The 16,724-nt window shown below is 44.2% G+C and overlaps 1 protein-coding gene across 6 annotated transcripts in view; it reads right to left on the bottom strand.

The window, feature by feature from the left end:
• Positions 1–16,724, bottom strand: part of LOC144594470 (myosin-10) — a 151,857-nt gene that overhangs the window by 119,289 nt on the left and 15,844 nt on the right. For all 6 annotated transcript variants that reach the window (XM_078400989.1, XM_078400988.1, XM_078400987.1 and 3 more), the window contains exon 2: positions 14,987–15,358. In XM_078400989.1, the coding sequence (XP_078257115.1) occupies positions 14,987–15,331 (345 nt within the window). In that variant the 5' untranslated portion in view covers positions 15,332–15,358. The remainder of the gene's footprint in view (positions 1–14,986; positions 15,359–16,724) is intronic.

Raw genomic sequence — 16,724 nt, forward strand, 5'->3', positions numbered from 1 at the left:
ACAGAAATAATCTATTGATCCCGCATGCAAGAAGCGCCATTTTTTGGCTCCATTTTCAAAGTCCAGTCCACACTCTTGTTCGTATGAGCGGCGCCTATTCCAGGCAAGGGTCCTTGGACGCGTCAAGCCTTTCCTCACCCGTCCACCATTGTGCCCCTGGGGTGCCTCATGCAAAACTAATCTAAAATCCAAATACTTATATTTCTGCATAGTTTTCCACTTCATAAGTAGAAATCAAAATGTTTTAATGATAGACAATAGGTACAGGAGTAGGCCATTCGGCCCTTCGAGCCAGCACCACCATTCAATGTGATCATAGCTGATCATTCTCAATCAGTACCCCATTCCTGCCTTCTCCCCATACCCCCTACCCAATGATCTACCCATTCCAACTCTACCTTGAATTTGGGACTCAAAACCAAGATGGAACTGCAATTAATTCAACAGTACTTTACAGTAACTATCACCTTGGTCAATAACTCCATACTGCCATTCTCAATCTAACTCATTAATTTGATCTTATCCATAATAATGATCGATCCGATGTTAATTATCCTGGCAAGTCTTTTTTTCTAATAGTTTTAGGAAACCACCTTGCTTCAAACTTTCCTATTTATTCTATTTTAAGAAAAACATTATCCGATTTGGCCAATAGTCAGCCAAAAGATTACAAGCCAATTTCATCTTTGCTCAAACTCTTCAAAAGCCACTACTGGAATTTGGTTTGGAAGCTACAGCTGCAATGATAGGAAAACTTTCAACACTTGCCATCATTACTCTAGGAAACTGACATTAAGTCCTGGCATCTGCAAATGTGTAGTTCCATCTGGAAATTCAAAGCTTCTTGCGAATGATATACAGCTCTGTGCGTGTGTGCGCGCAAGCACCCAAGTTCAGAGAATCAGTGATCTGATGCAATCTTCAAATTTGGAATTAATATTGCTGCTATAAAAATCAGATAAACTTGCTTGAGCAAGCTCTAATAGAGTACCAATATTTTGCTGCTATTGAACAATGTTGCTAGGCCTTTTGAGTTAATGTTGAGTGATGGTTATGCCCTCAAAGTAACAAAGATGAAAGAGTCTGAAGAAGGGCCCTGACCCAAAATGTTGCCTTGACATGCTGCCTGACTGGCTGAGTTACTCCAGCACTGCGTCTTTTTTGGTGAAGTAGCAACAGCAGACACTCATGTCATAATGTTTGTCACTTTAACATCTTCCTTAAATTCGCACAGTATTTAAATACTGTTCAAGAAATAAAATGAGCCGTGCTTTGCTAATGATAAGAATTCAATGCTATTGGCTCCTCGGCACCACGGCTTTTAGACATCAAGAATCTGTTCAGATGCTGTTCAGCTGTAAAACAGAAAACTTGTGCTGCACAGGCTGATAAATCTTCATGTCGTGCTTTATTTGAAGTCAGTTGAAAGTGAAATGCTTTGGCAATTGAATGGAGAGACAAGAAATTGCAAATGCTGTTATCTTGAGCAAAACACAAAGGGCTGGAGTAACGTAGGTCAGGCAGCATCTGTGGATGGAATGAATAGGCACTGTTTCAGTCTGAAAAAGGGTGTTGACTGGAAATGTCACCTATTCTTTCCCTCCACAGATGCTGCATGATCCACTGAGCTACTCCAGCACTACTTTGCTCAGCAATTGAGTGATAATTCTGTTTTCTTTCCCCCTAATACTCAAACATTGAGAATGCAAAAACTATCAATGTAACACTCCACATTATTTCCATTATTAGAGTCAGAGTCACTCAACATGAAGAGGCCCTTTGGCCCAATTTGCCAGTGCTAATTAGAGCACATGGTATTGGGGGTAGGGTATTGGCATAGAGAGAGAATTGGTTGGCAGACAGGAAGCAAAGAGTAGGAATACACGGGTCCTTTTCAGAATGGCAGGCAGTGGAGAGTGGAGTGCCACAACGCTCGGTGCTGGGGCCGCAACTATTTACAATATATATTAATGATTGGAATGATGGAATTAGAAGTCACACTAGCAAGTTTGCGGATGACACAAAGCTGGGTGGCAGTGTGAACTGCGAAGAGGATGTTAGGAGACTGCAGGGTGACTTGGACAGGTTGAGTGAGTGGGCAGATGCAATATAATGTGGATAAATGTGAGGTTATCCACTTTGGCAGCAAAAATAAGGAGGCAGATTATTATCTCAATGGTATCAGATTAGGTAAAGGAGAAGTGCAACGAGACCTTGGTGTCCTTGTACACCAGTCACTGAAAGTAAGCGTGCAGGTAGAGCAAGCAGTGAAGAAAGCTAATGGCATGTTGGCCTTCATAACGAGAGGATTTGAATACAGGAGCAAAGAAGTCCTTCTGCAGTTGTATAGGGCGAGACTACATCTGGAGAATTGTGTGCAGTTTTGGTCTCCTAATTTGAGGAAGGGCGTCCTTGCTATTGAGACAGTGCAGCGTAGGTTCACGAGGTTAATCCCTGGGATGGAGAGACTGTCATATGAGGAAAGATTGGAAAGAGTAGGCTTGTATTCACTGGAGTTTAGAAGGATGAGAGAGGATCTTAGAGATTTATAAAATCATAAAAGGACTAGACAAGCTAGATGCAGGAAAAATGTTCCCAATGTTGGGAGAGTCCAGAACCAGGGGACACAGTCTAAGAATAAAGGGCAGGCCATTTAAAACTGAGATGAGAAGAAACTTTTTCACCCAGAGAGTTGTGAATTTATGGAATTCTCTGCCACAGAAGGCAGTGGAGGCCAATTCACTGGATGAATTTAAAAGAGAGTTAGATAGAGCTCTAAGGGCTAGTGGAATCAAGGGATATGGGGAGAAGGCAGGCACAGGTTGCTGATTGTAGATGATCAGCCATGATCACAATGAATGGCGGTGCTGGCTCGAAGGGCCAAATGGCCTCCTCCTGCACTTATTTTCTATGTTTCTCAAAGATGTCCACCGGTACGTGTTTGACACGTATCCCTCTAAACATTTCCTATCCATGTACCTGTCCAAATGTCTTTTAAATGTTATAGTACATGCCTCAACTACTTCCTCTGGCAGCTGATTATATATATAGCCTCCACCCTGGTGGAAATGGTGTTGGGTAGACTGATGGGACTGAAGGCTGATAAATCCCCAGGGCCTGATTGTCTGCATCCCAGGGTACTTAAGGAGGTGGCTCTAGAAATCGTGGACACATTGGTGTAAGAAAATAACTGCAGATGCTGGTACAAATCGAAGGTATTTATTCACAAAATGCTGGAGTAACTCAGGTCAGGCAGCATCTCAGGAGAGAAGGAATGGGTGACGTTTCGGGTCGAGACCCTTCTTCAGACTGAGCCGAAACGTCACCCATTCCTTCTCTCCTGAGATGCTGCCTAACCTGCTGAGTTACTCCAGCATTTTGTGGACGCATTGGTGATCATTTTCCAATGTTCTATAGATTCAGGATCAGTTCCTGTGGATTGGAGGGTAGCTAATGTTATCCCATTTTTTAAGAAAGGAGGGAGAGAGAAAACAGAGTTATAGACCAGTTAGCCTGACATCGATGGTGGGAAGATGCTGGAGTCAATTATAAAAGAAGAAATTTCAGATCATTTGGATAGCAGTAACAGGATAGTTCCGAGTCAGCACGGGTTTATGAAGGGGAAATCATGCTTGACTAATCTTCTGGAATTTCTTTGAGGATGTAACTAGGAAAATGGACAAGGGAGAGCCAGTGGATGTAGTGTACCTGGACTTTCAGAAAGCCTTCGATAAGGTCCCACATTGGAGATTAATGGGCAAAATTCGAGCAGATGATATTGGGGGTAGGGTACTGACATGGACAGAAAATTGTCTGGCAGGCAGGAAACAAAGAGTAGGGATAAATGGGTCCCAGTCAGAATGGCAGGCAGTGACTAGTGGGGTACCGCAAGGCTCGGTGCTGGGACCACAATATAATCAGATGTGCAGCACTTTGGTCAACGTGGGTTGTTTTTAAATGTGCTATACAAATAAAATTGACTTGACTTGACAATATACATTAATGACTTAGATGAAGGGATTAAAAGTAACATTAGCAAATTTGCAGATGATACAAAGCTGGGTGGCAGTGTGAAGTGTGAGGAAGATGCTATGAGGTTGCAAGGTGACTTGGACAGGTTGTGTGAGTGGGCGGATGCATGGCAGATGCAGATTAATGTGGATAAATGTGAGGTTATCCAGTTTGGTGGTAAGACCAAGGCGGCAGATTATCATCTGATTGGTGTCAAGTTAGGAAAAGGGGAAGTACAACGAGATCTGGGTGTCCTAGTTCATCAGTCACTGAAAGTAAGCATGCCCGACGGCAGGCAGTGAAGAAAGCTAATGGCATGTTGGCCTTCATAACAAGAGGAGTTGAGTATAGGAGCAAAGAGGTCCTTCTACAGTTGTACAGGGCAGTTTTGGTCTCCAAATTTGTGGAAGGACATTCTTACTATTGAGGGAGTGCAACGTAGGTTCACGAGGTAATTCCTGGAAAGGCGGGACTGTCGTCTGTTGAAAGACTGGAGCAACTGGGCTTGCATACTCTGGAATTTAGAAGGATCAGAGGGAATCTTATTGAAACATAAGATTATTAAGGGATTGGACATACTAGAGGCAGGAAACATGTTCCCGATGTTGGGGGAGTCCCGAACCAGGGGCCACACTTTAAGAATAAGGGGTAGGCCATTTAGAACGGAGACGAGGAAAAACTTTTTCACTCAGAGTTGTGAAGCTGTGGAATTCTCTGCCTGTGAAGGCAGTGGAGGCCAATTCCCCGGATGCTTTCAAGAGAGAGTTAGATAGAGCTCTTAATGATAGCGGAGTCAGGGGGTATCGGGAGAGAGCAGGAACGGGGTACTGATTGTGGATGATCAGCCATGATCACGGTAAATGGCGGTGCAGGCTCGAAGGGCCGAATGGCCTGCTCCTGCACCTATTGTCTATTGTACAAGGCTCAGAATTGGCAGGAAGGTTTGAAACATTGGCCTGTTTCTAGGTAAAACAAATATTTAAGCTCAATGGTCCATTCTAAGTGTGGGTGGGAAGGGAGACATTGGATTAAATCCATTCCAGATTTGCTTAAGCTTATATTAACAGATTGATATTTCATTTATTTTGCTGGGCAGTCGAAAGGACATTGGGAACAACTTTTCCGGAACTTGATGGGAAAAGCACATCTGCATCAAGCATGGCCAGAATCAGTTTACATTGCAATACTCATTCAAAATCTGTTGTTTGGACATTAAGGTTGCAGTCCAAAATTGGGTGCCTGTCACCCAGAATTCTGTAAATACTGGCCGCCAGCCCAAAACCGCACCAGGATGTTTAAGAAAATATTTTTATTGAAGGTTTCACGTTGCTGTTTGGTCCCTTCAAATATTTAGTTCTTGGGATCCAGCCAAGTTGATCCTTCAAATGCAAGCAAAAACTTCAAAGACTTGAAATTAAATTGATCATTAGCACAAATTTGGTAAATAGGGATACTCCACGGCATTAGTAATATTGTACACGTCTAACTAAATCCACTGACATAGAACAATAGCACTTTATGTTTAAACACAAGCGTAGAGAGAGCTCTTAAGGATAGCAGAGTCAGGGGGTATGGGGAGAAGGCAGGAATGGGGTACTGATTGAGAATGATCAGCTATGATCACATTGAATGGTGGTGCTGGCTCAAAGGGCCGAATGGCCAACTCCTGCACCTATTGTCTATAGATCTAAATTGTTGTATGCATCATGCAAAATGACTTTCCATTGCGTTTAGGCGACTTGTTAGTCGTCATTAATTATTAAGCAGCATTTTGTTACAACCAGTTATGGTGTTTATTTGGGTCAATCATGAAGGGAATAATAATCTCTTTCCTCCATGGCCAGCTACACCCCACCCTTCCATATAGAATGGTCCAGTAATCACCATTCAACCTTTTCACTGAGGTTAACCTGGCACCACAGTAAAAATTTAAAAAAACTTTAGAGTTAACTCTATACGTCCCATTTTTTCTATCCAACATCAAAACACTTATTTTTGAGCAGCCCTTTACACCAACCAGCTCAAGATAAATTCCTCATCAGATCACTAATCAGTCTGAGAAATAAGGATGCCCAAATGCAAAAGTAATTATCAGCTGTCACATACAAAGTAAAGCTGATGACATTAGTGGAATTCTCTCCTTCATATTTACGGCGTTTGGCTGACGAGAGTACCCAACCCCCTAACAGGCCAAATCCATCAGCAACAAAGTTAATTAACTTTGGGACTGATAAATTAAAACTTGGGCAGTTCAATCCCTGAGCCTCAAAATAAACTGGTTGTATATCAAAAGTAAAATAAGTATTCTAGTTTGCAGTGTTTTACCAATTAGACTAATATATTGGAGGAAAGGTGTGGTTAGTCTTTAATGTTTTAGCATTTTAGTTTTGTTGTTTAATCACTGTTTTATTAATAATAAAGGCTCAGCCTGCCCATGGTAATGATTACGAGCCTCATTTTTAAAGAATGTGTGTACAGCTAAATCAGCCATGGTAATGAACAACACATTCATCTTCAGAGGAATGCAAAGCTAGCTCAACTCATTACCTCAGTTAAAAACAAGACTGCCAATTCTCATTTACATCATGGATCAATGCCACAGAAGTCGTCTGGTTAGTTAAAATTAAGGCAACACCCACTCAACAGATAAGTAACACTTCCATTTTCTCTCTCTCCACCCCTCCCCAATTCTAATTTTGCTGCCAGTTCTTCTGTTGGCATCAGTATATCCCTTCGCCACCCCCTCTTCCCACAGCCAACAATGGACCATTGTGGGCTCAGCCTTGGCCATCGGTGCTGGCTCAGATTTGTTCTTAACCTTTCCATACCTCAAGTTTCCTTCTCCCCCGACTCTCAGTCTAAAGAAAGGGCCCAACCCAAAACGTCACCTATTCCTTTACTCCAGAGATGCTGCCTGACCCGTTGAGTTATTCCGACATTTTGTGCCTATCTTCGCTGTAAACCAATGTCTTCCTTCCAACACAGATAAATGTTTAAACTGACCTACTTTAGAGTTAACACCATCAATATAACCTCTCGTTCAGCTTTGGGGGCATTGAGCTAAAGAATAAATATGTTCAACTTGGATGGGAAAATATTCACTACCAAATGGAGATGAACTACCAAATTATACTGCTTAGAGTTTTGATGCCAATATGGGGTTTTGCAGAAGAAGCTAATAACTTGTTTCTTGGCCTTGTGGGCTAACACCTTGGTTGCTGCTGCCCTGATACCTCATAAGCCACTGGCCCTGCTCTGTACAAATACCAAGCAAAAGGCTATATTTATATTTACCATTCCTACTTAGACAATAGACAATAGACAATAGGTGCAGGAGTAGGCCATTCAGCCATTCGAGCCAGCACCGCCATTCAATGCGATCATGGCTGATCACTCTCAATCAGTACCCCGTTCCTGCCTTCTCCCCATACCCCCTCACTCCGCTATCCTTAAGAGCTCTATCCAGCTCGCTCTTGAAAGCATCCAACGAACTGGCCTCCACTGCCTTCTGAGGCAGAGAATTCCACACCTTCACCACTCTCTGACTGAAAAAGTTCTTCCTCATCTCCGTTCTAAATTGCCTACCCCTTATTCTTAAACTGTGGCCCCTTGTTCTGGACTCCCCCAACATTGGGAACATGTTTCCTGCCTCTAATGTGTCCAATCCCCTAATTATCTTATATGTTTCAATAAGATCCCCCCTCATCCTTCTAAATTCCAGTGTATACAAGCCCAATCGCTCCAGCCTTTCAACATACGACAGTCCCGCCATTCCGGGAATTAACCTAGTGAACCTACGCTGCACGCCCTCCATAGCAAGAATATCCTTCCTCAAATTTGGAGACCAAAACTGCACACAGTACTCCAGGTGCGGTCTCACCAGGGCCCGATACAACTGTAGAAGGACCTCTTTGCTCCTATACTCAACTCCTCTTGTTATGAAGGCCAACATTACATTGGCTTTCTTCACTGCCTGCTGTACCTGCATGCTTCCTTTCATTGACTGATGCACTAGGACACCCAGATCTCGTTGAACTCCCCCTCCTCCTAACTTGACACCATTCAGATAATAATCTGCCTTTCTATTCTTACTTCCAAAGTGAATAACCTCACACTTATCTACATTAAACTGCATCTGCCATGTATCCGCCCACTCACACAACCTGCCCAAGTCACCCTGCAGCCTGATTGCATCTTCCTCACAATTCACACTACCCCCCAGCTTAGTATCATCTGCAAATTTGCTAATGGTACTTTTAATCCCTTCGTCTAAGTCATTAATGTATATCGTAAATAGCTGGGGTCCCAGCACCGAACCTTGCGGTACCCCACTGGTCACTGCCTGCCATTCCGAAAGGGACCCATTTATCCCCACTCTTTGCTTTCTGTCTGTCAACCAATTTTCTATCCATGTCAGTACCCTACCCCCAATACCATGTGCCCTAATTTTGCCCACTAATCTCCTATGTGGGACCTTGTCGAAGGCTTTCTGAAAGTCGAGGTACACCACATCCACTGACTCTCCCCTGTCAATTTTCCTAGTTACATCCTCAAAAAATTCCAGTAGATTTGTCAAGCATGATTTCCCCTTCGTAAATCCATGCTGACTCGGAATGATCCTGTTACTGCTATCCAAATGCTCATCAATTTCGTCTTTTATAATTGACTCCAGCATCTTCCCCACCACTGATGTCAGACTAACTGGTCTATAATTACCCGTTTTCTCTCTCCCTCCTTTCTTAAAAAGTGGGATAACATTTGCTATCCTCCAATCCACAGGAACTGATCCTGAATCTATAGAACATTGAAAAATGATCTCCAATGCTTCCACTATTTCTAGAGCCACCTCCTTAAGTACCCTGGGATGCAGACCATCAGGCCCTGGGGATTTATCAGCCTTCAGTCCCATCAGTCTACCCAAAACCATTTCCTGCCTAATGTGGATTTCATTCAGTTCCTCCATCACCCTAGGTTCTCCGGCCCCTAGAACATTTGGGAGATTGTGTGTATCTTCCTCAGTGAAGACAGATCCAAAGTAACGGTTTAACTCGTCTGCCATTTCTTTGTTCCCCATAATAAATTCCCCTGCTTCTGTCTTCAAGGGACCCACATTTGCCTTGACTATTTTTTTCCTCTTCACGTACCTAAAAAAACTTTTGCTATCCTCCTTTATATTATTGGCTAGTTTACCCTCGTACCTCATCTTTTCTCCCCGTATTGCCTTTTTAGTTAACTTTTGTTGCTCTTTAAAAGAGTCCCAATCCTCTGTCTTCCCACTCTTCTTTGCTATGTTATACTTCCTCTCCTTAATTTTTATGCTGTCCTTGACTTCCCTTGTCAGCCACAGGTGTCTCTTACTCCCCTTAGAGTCTTTCCACCTCTTTGGAATAAATTGATCCTGCAACCTCTGCATTATTCCCAGGAATACCTGCCATTGCTGTTCTACCGTCTTCCCTGCTAGGGCCTCCTTCCAGTCAATTTTGGCCAGTTCCTGCCTCATGCCTCTGTAATCCCCTTTGCTATACTGTAATACTGACACTTCCGATTTTCCCTTCTGCCTTTCCATTTGCAGAGTAAAACTTATCATGTTGTGATCACTGCCTCCTAATGGCTCTTTTACCTCTAGTCCCCTTATCAGATCAGGATCATTACACAACACTAAATCCAGAATTGCCTTCTCCCTGGTAGGCTCCAGTACAAGCTGTTCTAAGAATCCATCTCAAAGGCACTCTACAAACTCTCTTTCCTGGGGTCCATTTCCAACCTGATTTTCCCAGTCTACCTGCATGTTGAAATCTCCCATAACCACCGTAGCATTACATTTTTGACACGCCAATTTTATCTCCTGATTCAACTTGCACCCTATGTCGAGGCTACTGTTTGGGGGCCTATAGATAACTCCCATTAGGGTCTTTTTACCCTTACAATTTCTCATTTCTATCCATACTGATTCAACATCTCCTGATTCTATGTCACCCCTTGCAAGGGAATGAATATCATTCCTTACCATCAGAGCAACCCCACCCCCTCTGCCCACCTGTCTGTCTTTTCTATACGTTGTGTACCCCTGAATATTCAGTTCCCAGCCCTGGTCCTCTTGTAGCCATGTCTCAGTGATCCCTACAACATCATACTTGCCCATGACTAACTGAGCCTCAAGCTCATCCACTTTATTTTTTATACTATGCGCATTTAAGTACAACACTTTAACTTCTGTATTCACCTCCCCTCTCACATCGGTCACAATTGGCCCTGCCCTTAATTTCTTTTCCCCTCTAGAACTTCTGTTCCCATTCTTCCGAGAGTCTTCTGCAATATCTCCTGTATTCCCTTTAACCTCATCTTCATATTCACAATTTGTTAACCCCTCCCCCCCACTACTTAGTTTAAAGCCACAGGTGTCACACTAGCAAACCTGCCTGCCAGAATGTTTGTCCCCCTGCTGTTAAGATGTAACCCGTCCCTTTTGTACAAGTCACCCCTAGCCCAGAAGAGATCCCAGTGGTCCAGAAATCTAAATCCCTGCTCTCTGCACCAGCCCCTCAGCCATAAATTCATACCCTCTATCTCTCTGTTCCTGGCCTCACCAGCACGAGGTACCGGTAGCAGTCCAGAGATAACCACCTTCGACGTCTTACTTCTCAGTCTTTTTCCCAACTCTCTAGCACCTCCTTCCTCTTCCGCCCGACGTCATTCGTGCCCACATGCACAACGACTTCAGGTTGATCGCCTTCCCTCACTAGGATTTTCTGAAGCCGGTCCGTGATGTGTTGAACCCTGGCACCAGGGAGGCAACAGACCATCCTCAAGTCCCTCCTGCTGCCACAGAATCTTCTGTCTGTCCCTCGGACGATGGAGTCACCGACCACTACGGCTCTTCCTGACTTCGGTCTCCCCTGTCGAGTATCCTTGCCAACAGGTCCGCCACTCGGACTGGAAACGTCTTCTGCCCCGACAGTTCCCAAGAGGGTATACCTATTTGCAATAGGCACAGCCACTGGGGTCTCTGACACTGGCTTTAGCAAACAGGTCTAGATCAGAGACTTTGCATCGCCAAAATCAATACGGAACTCTCAACACCATGCCCTCATTCTGCATGGCATCAATCTGCTATTGGAGTATTTGTGACAGTGGCAGGATTTGAAAAGACTATATTAGGGTTTCAAGTTAAACTGTGCATTTTAAATTGACTTCAAAAGTAACTCCTTCACCCCCAACATATGATAGATTCAATACGAGAATGCTCCAGCTTTACTTTTCCCAACCCTAATACATACAAGGGCTCACTGTGGCGCAGCAGTAGAGTTGCTGCCTTACAGTGTCAGAGACGGGTACTCAATCCAGACTACGGGTACTGTGTGCGGGGTTTGTACATTCTCCGTGACTGTGTGGGGTTTGTCTTGTGTATGTATGTATGTATGTATGTATGTATGTAAGAAAATAACTGCAGATGCTGGTACAAATCGAAGGTATTTATTCACAAAATGCTGGTGTAACTCAGGTCAGGCAACATCTCAGGAGAGAAGGAATGGGTGACGTTTCAGGTCGAGACCCTTCTTCAGACGTATGCATGACAGTATGTGTGACAGTATGTATGTATGTATATCTTTCTGGAAATGTGGACCTACAGCCAAAACGGTAAACCATAGCGCCACAATTTTTGCGCCACCTTAATCACCACTCTCCTGCCGACTGTTTAAAACAAATTGTATTCAAATTGGTCGTTTATTTTTTGAGTTAGAGATTTTAAAGTTTAAAACTTTCATTTCTAAACACATTTTCCAAAGTGCTATGCATATGACGTCACCATAGGGCACGCACGACTTCTCTCTTCACTCGCTGAAGCAAGATGGACGCCGTTAGCAGAGCCGTCCGCCCGCAATCAGGGGCACCCCTCTCCTCTTGCTTCTCTCCCCTCTCCTCCGCCCACCTCGAGTAGGACAGAGTGCAGGTGCGGGGGGTGAGGAGAGAATGGGGTGGGGAGGAAGGGGGACAGGAGAGTGGGGGTGGGGAGGAGGGGAGAGTGGGGGTGGGGAGGGGAGGAGGGGAGAGTGGGGAGGGGAGGGAGGTGGGGTCAGGGGAGGGGGAATAGGGGTGAGGAAGGGGGACTGGGGGTGGGGGCAGGGGAGGGGCAAGTTGGCGTGGGTTAGGGGGGGATGGAGTGGGTCAGTGTGGGGAGGAGGGGTCATAAGGGCGATTGAGTGCAAAGGGGGGGGGGGGAATTGAGGCTGCTACACCAATACAGGAGACTTTGGGTCCAGGGCTCACCCTCTCAGTCACACCCTCTCCCGTTCCCTGCCCCCCCCCCCCCCACCCCCCTCCACGAGGAATGGACACAAGGGGCCACTTGATCTAGTAGGAAGATAAAAATTGTTGGACATTAGAATACTCATTGAGCAGTGAGATAATATTTCTAGGAAGTTAGTCAGAATATTTTGTTTTACAAAGTTCAGTGGTTTAAAAATGCTGAAATAAAACTGAGAAAGTTGGTACAACAACTTATTCCAGGTCCCAGCAGAACTTAAGCTGTCATTCATATTAACTCAATTAGTTTAGTTTAATTTAGAGATACAGCGTGGAAACAGGCCCTTCGGCCCACCGAGTCCACATTGACCAGCGAAACCCGTACATAATCGCTATCCTGCACGATTTACAAATTTACCAAGCCTCTTAACCTACAAACCTGCACCTCTTTGGAGTGAGGGAGGAAACCGGAGAACCCAGAGAAAAGCCACCGGTCACGGAGAGAAGGTACAAGCTCCATACAGACAGCTTCCGCAGTCAAGATCAAAACCTGGTCTCTGGCCCTGTAAGGCACTAACTCTACCGCTGCGCCACTGTGCTGCCTCAAATCAAGTTGTCAAATCAAAAATAAAACTTCTTATAGCTGTCCTAATAGTCATTTTTTGTTTACAAAGATACTGCACAAGGTCTCAAAGGTGGAGGTGGTGGATGATGGCAAGGAACAGCAACATTATTCCTTTTTAAGTGAGAGTCAGATGTGCAGCAAAAACAAGTTCAACCAACCAAAAAAAATCCTCTACAGTTAGAGATGGTCTAAATTCATGAATCAATTCTGTGAGGTTAAAAAATGCCAAAGCTACAATTCTTTACACGAAAAATAAAAATAAAACAAAATTCCAAAATGGATTGAAAGAAACAAATCTACAGATACTCAAAATCTGAAAAAAATTACCTCACCTTCCCAACCACTTCCTTTTTGGCTACAGCAAGGACACAATTGCCCAGCCCTCATTTCCCACCCTAACAGCCTATGCATTCAACACTTCCTTGGCACTTTATTCAACCTACAAGATTCTCAGCATTCCACAGAGGCCGATTATGCAGAAATCTTAACAGTGAACCAAGAATCAAGTCCACAGTTTGTAGCAGCTTGCAGTTAATCTTCCAACACATGCAGATGCTTCGTAGCAGAGGAAAAAACATCAAACCAAGATGTTTGAAACACTGTGGCACATGGAACAATTTAGAATAAGTGCAAAGAATTATTTTGTTGTCCACATGCTGCCTTTCACAGCTATTGACTTCCAGTCATAATGTTGGAGAAATCAATATTTACAAACTAAGTGTTGTCAAATTGCCTCTGCAATCAGGCTAGACTGTAAATACTTGTAGCCATAAGGAAGAGCTTAAGTGACATTTCAGAGTAATCAACTGATCAGATTCATTATTAAAATGCAGAGTCTTATAAAAGTTTCTCAATACATCTGTTGGATACTTGAAAGCAAAACAAAGGGGGAAAATGCCATTTAGTTGAACAGGTCTGCCACTTGGGCAAATCAAGACTTCCAACAACGTGCTTAATCCAGCATCAAAATACCAAACCTATTACGTCAAAGGACCTTCCCTTCACCCATATTTGTTTTGAGAGGAGAGTGACAATCCTGTATCAGGTGTTGAATGATGGGATGTACTCTGCACCTCTCTGGTGAAGGGTGATGAATCTGTATAATTCTTTGCCACAAAAGGTTGTGGAGGCCAAGTTCCTAGATAGATAGCAGAGATAGATAGATTCTTGATTAATATGGGTGTGAGGAGTTATGGGGAGAAGGCAGGAGAATGGGATTAGGAGGGAGAAATAGACCAGCCATGATTGAATGACGGGGGAGATTCGATGGGCCGAATGGCCTAATTCTGCTCCAATCACTAATGACCTTTCGAACAAATGTACCCCAACAAGCAAAGAATGAAAATGGACATTTTAATTTACTTGCGACTTAAAACTGGAGATCAGGGAGGTAAAAAGCATCAGCTTTCCAAAAATGGATCATTGGCCATAGCTAACAACTGATAGAGAAATAATACTACCACTGAAGAATTACTTCAGTAGTAGTATTGGCAAGCATAAACATCTTTAGCAAGTTGGATAGTCCAACTGTTGGTACAATTATTATTTGAGTAAAAAGAATTTTGAAATTACAAAAATCAAAGATAAATTATGGGATACAAAGTGACCAAGCAAATTAATGTAACAAAGCTAGCAAGCAACCCAGCCAAAAGTTACATAAAAGAATCAACAGACATGATACTTCATTGTCTTCCTCTTTGCTCTTTTGTACTCTAGTTTGGATTGATTGTATTTAATGTACAGTATCTGATCTGATAGGACACCATGCAAAAACAAAGCTTTTCACTGTATGTCTCACGCAACAATAATAAACCTAAACTACATCACAAAAAGTGTTACAGGGTGAAGGGAATGTTCCAGGCATCGAAGCCAGAGACGTTTTGTACCAGCGAAATTGGAACTTTCAGTTGCCTCAAATAAAGGAAGATATTTCTGAATAATATGAATGAACTATTTGCCTACCGCTTCCCCCAGGACCTGTACAGCAAGTGCACGACTTTCCATGTAGCCTCTTCAGCTTGAGAAACCTCAATATTCAAGAGGCATCAAATAACATTCTGCAAAAACTTAAATTTGAAAAATATAGTTTACTTGTTTGAAACTTACATAAATCAAACCAGAGTAATATCGATCCTTCAAATTATGCAAGACTGACGCTTCATTCAAGCAGGTGAGCTCGGCCATATCTTCCACCTTTGAGAACTTGGGTGGATTCATTTTCTGAATGTCATCCTTGTTGACCAGAGCCTTCTTGCCATTCTCTATTAGGTCCACCACAACTTCATCGCCCCGCTCCTCTTGAATGCTTGCAGCCTCAAAACCATGGCGTTCTGATGGCACCCACACGAGTTTTTTGGCAGTCCAGTCGGCCTGAGTGGCAGGGTTGTATACCAGAGCCCTATCCACAAAGAGATACCTCTCTGGATCTTCATGGTGACTACGCTGCGCCATTGGAATCTAAGAGCAGCCAAACTTTACCTGCAAAACAAAATAAATCAATGAGCACATGGTGGTAACATAACTAGTTGTATAGTGGTGTACAGTCAAAAGTTGTCATATGTCCCAAATAGAACAATGAAATTCATACTTATAGCAGCACAATAGAAAATGTAAACATAGTACTCTAAACAACATAAACAAAAAGTTCTACACCCACACACACAATAATAGTGCAAAAACCAATGCCCCAAATCAATGTAGTTCATTTATTAAGGCTGTGGTGTTTTATCATATCATATCATATATATACAGCCGGAAACAGGCCTTTTCGGCCCACCAAGTCCGTGCCGCCCAGCGATCCCCGTACATTAACACTATCCTACACCCACTAGGGACAATTTTTACATTTTACCCAGCCAATTAACCTACATACCTGTACGTCTTTGGAGTTTTAGTAGTGTAATTAACAGTGCAAAGAGTCAATTTCCAAGCGCAAAATAAATATTGCATGAACAAAAAGGCAAGTAGGAAAAAACCCCAATGCAAGAGGAAGCTTACTCTACCGAGCCATCACCATTCTAGTATACATTCATCACCATGGCTGAGTTGGGAAGAGTGGCTTCTATTTTTCAGCCAAGGACATTATTGTCACCTCGTGCTTCCAATATGTTGCAATGAACGGATTCAAAAACGCAACAGTGTAAACTCATGTATCCATGAGGCACTACAGCATTGTATTCCACGACAAGCGGAAGTGGCGGCGCCTAACGGCTGCGGCTCGCTAGCAGTCTGTTCATCTCTTTTCCTTTTTTTGTTGTTGTGTGTCGGTGTTGGGATGGTTTTTGTATTTTTTTTGGTTGTGTATGTGTGGGGGGTGGTGGTGTGGGTGGGGGGTGGCGGGGGGGAAACTTTTCTCTTCCTCACGGCGCGGGGTGCGGCTCGGCTGCGGGGCCTAACATCGCCCGGTGCGGCTCGGCCGCTGGACTTTACATCGCCCGATGCGGCTTGGCCGCTGGACTTAACAGTGCCCGGTGCGGCTCGGCCGCGGGACTTTACATCGCCCGGTGCGGATCGGCCGCGGGACTTTACATCGCTGGTGCGGCTTGGCCGCTGGACTTAACAGTGCCCGGTGCAGCTCGGCCGTGGGACTTAACAGTGCCCAGTGCGGCTCGGCCGCGGGACTTTACATCGCCCGGTGCGGATCGGCCGCGGGACTTTACATCGCTGGTGCGGCTTGGCCGCTGGACTTAACAGTGCCCGGTGCAGCTCGGCCGTGGGACTTAACAGTGCCCAGTGCGGCTCGGCCGCGGGACTTTACATCGCCCGGTGCGGATCGGCCGCGGGACTTTACATCGCTGGTGCGGCTTGGCCGCTGGACTTAACAGTGCCCGGTGCAGCTCGGCCG

This window comes from Rhinoraja longicauda, chromosome 6 (assembly GCF_053455715.1).
Source record: "Rhinoraja longicauda isolate Sanriku21f chromosome 6, sRhiLon1.1, whole genome shotgun sequence".
Classification (NCBI taxonomy): domain Eukaryota; kingdom Metazoa; phylum Chordata; class Chondrichthyes; order Rajiformes; family Arhynchobatidae; genus Rhinoraja; species Rhinoraja longicauda.